Source organism: Choloepus didactylus, unplaced genomic scaffold, assembly GCF_015220235.1.
Source record: "Choloepus didactylus isolate mChoDid1 unplaced genomic scaffold, mChoDid1.pri zz_scaffold_214_ctg1, whole genome shotgun sequence".
Classification (NCBI taxonomy): domain Eukaryota; kingdom Metazoa; phylum Chordata; class Mammalia; order Pilosa; family Megalonychidae; genus Choloepus; species Choloepus didactylus.
The window spans coordinates 30413-34769 of NW_023637649.1; the positions used below are offsets into that span (position 1 = coordinate 30413).

General features: G+C 51.5%; 1 protein-coding gene across 1 annotated transcript; it reads left to right on the forward strand.

The window, feature by feature from the left end:
- Nucleotides 1–980: 980 nt before the first annotated feature.
- Nucleotides 981–2966, forward strand: LOC119526018 (doublesex- and mab-3-related transcription factor C1-like; the record flags this gene model as incomplete). The annotated part of the gene is made up of 5 exons (XM_037824793.1): nt 981–1097; nt 1382–1425; nt 1754–1881; nt 2573–2633; nt 2819–2966. Coding segments are annotated over exons 1-5 (451 nt in total), but the record flags the coding sequence as incomplete, so codon positions are not given.
- Nucleotides 2967–4357: the final 1391 nt, after the last annotated feature.

Below are 4357 nucleotides of genomic sequence, written 5' to 3' on the forward strand. Positions count from 1 at the left end.
ATAATTATAAAAGGGGGCTGGGGACCCATGAGAATAATATGATTTCATGGAGTGCTTAAAGGGGGGAACAGAGTAAGATTAAAATGGGGTGCAAGGGAAAAATCAGAAAGGAGCATGAAGGGAAAGTTCAGTATAGGACATTCCTGAGAACGATAACAGAATTGAGTGCAGGATGGCATGAAATCACGCATAGGGAGTGAATGATCGTAGGAAGTTAGGAGACATTGTTGAAGGTGATGCCAGGAATAATAGTTGGGTTTAGCAGAGTGCAGGATGATACACAAGAAAGGGTGCAGTAATTGTTGAAGGGAACACAAGAGTGCGTGAGTGCATGTGTATGCCTGAAAATGGGATCTATGAGGAGTGAAGGTAAGCCAAGGAGAATAATTATTAGATTAAAAGAATATAGGACCCAGGCCAAGAGTTTCTTGGATGAGGCTATGCATGGGTGGAGCCACCTAGGAAAGAGGCTACATGAGGAAAGAGGCAGGACAAAGGTTGGAGAAAGTCATGGGAGAAGATGGGAGGGTGCAATCAGAGTCCAATGGTGAGCAGATGGGGTGTCTTGAGGGCAGAGAAATCGTGTTGGGGAGGGTGAGTCATTGTCATCCTGATCTCCACTCCTGGCCCTAGAAACATGGAATCCGATGAAATACCTGCTGTGTCCTGCTGCACCTCCTACTGCACCACAGGGAGTGAGATAGGAGCCCCATGGAGTATTGAGTTGGCCCCCAGAAGAGCTGTATGTCGCCATGCCCAGTGCCACAACCATGGCATCACTGCCCAAATGAGGGACCACAAGTGCTTCTGCCCCTCCCAGCCCTGCGAATGTTACAAGTGTGCCCTCCTCTCGTGAGTATCCCGGTCCCTGGTGAGGGGAGGCTGGACAGGCCTCCTCTAAATAAGACTGAACATAGATCTGCAATCTCCTGCTCTAGGGGACACCAAAGGGTCTTCACTGCTGCTGGGTTCCTTGAAGAGGGAGCAGGGGGCACAGCTAAAGAGACACCTGGATCAGGGGCAGATAATGAATGGAGCCGACCCTCCTGAAGCTCACAGCTGTGTCAAGAAATTGGCCCTCCAAGCAGAAGTCTTCAGTGAGTGTCTCTGGCCAGGGAGGGAACCCGGATTTGGATGTAGGAAGCATGAGCAGTTCTTACCATGACCTTATGGTGTGGCCTTGGGCAAGTTTCTTATGCTTCCTGGGCCTTAACCTCCCCACTATAAATGGCATCACAATTATCTACCAAGTGTAGTTAGGGAGGAGAGATTCTGGGGGTAGAAAAGGTTCAGGAGGGGATGAGACCTCAAATTGTGGGTGGGGGTGGTGGGGTTGGGTCAGAGGAAAAGCCTCACCAAAGCTATCCCTGGTCTTTCACAGCTGGGAAGAAAAACATCGTGCTCCAGCCTGAGGCCCACTCCCAGGTAACCCCCAGGGAGGTAAAGGAGTCTGGGCCCAGAGGGGGAGGCTCCCACTCCAGCCACTACCCACAGCCCTTCTTCTGTGCCCTGAAGACCTGGGTTCCATCCCCAACGCTACCGCTGGCTTGCTATGTGCCCTAAGTGGGAAAATCACTTCTCCCTGGGTCTAGACTTCCCCAGTTGCAGAATATAGGGGGGTACTGGCTGGTGTTTAAGGTTTTCCCAGCTCTGACGTTCTGAGCTCCTATCCCCAGCCCCAAACATGTCCACTCCTTCTCCATGACTGGCCTTGTACCTGACTCCAACCTGTGTTCTATCTCCTTCCCTGCAGGAGAGCTCCCTGTTACTTAACCAGACCCCAGAACACTTGTCTCTGCCTGGGACTCCAGTGCTCCTGAATCAGCAACTAACTGTTCCTCCTTCTGGGGAGTCCCATGGGCCTCCTGACCTGCCCAGCTCGTGAGTAGAAAGAGAGAGAGCACAGAGATAGTTGTATGTAGTATTATTGTGTGCTCGACTTTGTGCTGGATGCCATGGGAGATAGAGAAGGAGGAGGAGGAGGAGAAGAGGCATCACAGATGAACAGGCAAGGCAGGCTTTTCCCAGCTTTGCCATTCCTATTTGTGAGACAGTTTTGGAGAAATGACTTTAAGTCACAAGGCTTGGCACATAGTAGGCCTTCAATGAATGAATGCTGTAATTCCACATGAAACAGATGGATTGGGTAGAAAAGGCCTGCTGGAATGGAGGGCCATGATGGTGGGGACCACAGAGGCCCAGGGACATCCTAGAGGCCATTAGAGAAAGCTTCTTAAGATGAGCCAAGGTCGTCCTTCAAGCCCACGGGAGCTCGGGAATATGAAGTCAAGAAACCAGACCCTGGGCAGGGATAGTAAACACATCTCTCCTGGTGCTTTGCAGGTCAAAACATGGACGCTTACAATCTCTCATAATCCCCACTGTTGCCGTGGAAGGGAAAAGCTTGGGAGGAATTAGTGTCTCAGAAAAGATATAGGAAAAAACGTATAGACAAGAACACAGGCCAATTGGGGGAAGGGACTTGCACCAAATCCTGCCCCCTCTTTCTCTGTCTACTGGTATGTGTCTGTCAGCAGGTTTAATCCCCGAGCTCCCCTCTCCTTGTTTCTAGATGGTCAACTCTGATTCTCCAGCCCTGTGCCACTCTCGACCCTCCTCTACTGCAGCCACAGGTTCTGCGAAAGAAGCGGGGTCCAGAACCCTGGGAGGGGCCAAGCATAGCATAAGGGAAGAGCAGATGGCCGGGGGGGGGGGGGGGGCTGGGGCCAAAGCGGGATCTTGGTGCTGAAGAGGCACTTGGAGTGTGGGGGGAGGTGTGGATTACTAGCCCGCCTTCTGTCATGCCCTTTCTTTGCAGGTCCCTGGAGCCTTTGACCAGGCTTCAGTATCTGCCCCATCAGAGTGGCAACGGAAGCTGGAGGCAGCTGAGACCCTGTTGACCCTGAGAGACCCTCCCAAGGTCCCTTCTGGCTCCATCTCCCTCCTACAGCCCTGTGGTGCACAAGGTAACCTACTCCTTTAAAGGAGAATTCAGGATGGAGACTGTGGGAAAAGTGGGAGGGTGTTGTGGGGAGCTGGAACTAACTGAGTGATCAAGGTTGGTGGGTTTAACCTCTTTGGGCCCAGACACCCAAACTTCTCAGTCTGGCCTCTGAGATGTGAGTTGAGGATTGTTCATTTAATCATCAGTTTATTGAGCTTTGTGCTCAACACAAATGTCCATTGTCCTGATGTCAAGGAATAAAGAAACTGAGGCCCTGAGAGTGGCAAGGACTTGCCCAAGGACATACAGCATGTCAGTGGGAGAAGCAGGTCTCTAGATCTCCAACCCAGGCCTGTCTGGCCAGATCCCTGTGGTCCACTATGGTCTGGGAAGGGCATTCAGAGCCGTGATGAGGGCCTTGTCTGGAAGGAAGTCTGGTCCCTGCTTTCAGGGACCTTCCAGAGTAGATGGAAAGCCTGGAGGCCTTCACTGAGCTGTGTTCTGCTGCTAAGTCTCAATGGTGAGCCAGAGAGGAAGGGCTGGAGGAGGTCTGAGGTAGAGTAAACACCTGGGGAGGCTGAGAGGGAAGGCTGGGCATTCTACGACCAACATGGTGGATGGAATGTGGTGTGTGAGTAAGGAAACTACCCCAGAGGAACTCCTGGAACAGAGGGAGGTGAGGCTACAGAGGCTACCAATCACAGAGGCCTCACATGCCAGGCTTACAGTCTAGACCAGCCACTGTGGGTGGAGAGCAGCCAGGGAATATTTCAGATCTAGGAAGGAGTGTATTCAGAGACCCTGGGCTTGACAAAGAGAAATGGGGTGGCTGTGATGGAAGGATTGAGGAGGCCAGACTGGAGATGGGGATATCAGTGAGGAAGAGCTCTGTGTAATAGTCCAGGTAAGAAGGATGAGGCCTCTATTGTGTGTGTGTGGGGGGGGGGGGGAGCTGGGGGGGTGAGGGGGTGGATGTGACCTGTCCCTGACCCCTTCATGTCTGTTTACAGCTCCTGCTGGAGATAGAGGACTCCAGCCGTTAACACCTCTCTCCGACCCAGGCCAGCCAGCTCCCATTTCTCTGCCAGCCAGCTCCATTTCTCTGCCTATTGGACATCTGGGTGCATCTCCCTCCTGAGCAGGAACTCCAGAAGAGGAGGCCTCAGTAGAGCACTGAATAGTTGATATTTTTATTTATGAGTTTGTAAAATGTTTAATGTATTTTTAAAAAATAAAATAAAAGCCTTCAGGTGAATGTGTAGCTTTCAGACCCTTTTTAACATACGGGGCAATTCCTTGGCCAAAGGTGGATTTTCTGGCTACATCCAGAATTTAACAACAGACTGCCCTGTGGTGGCTTTGGGGCATGCTCTGAACTGTAGCATTTACTGATTACAAGCTACCAGTGTGATC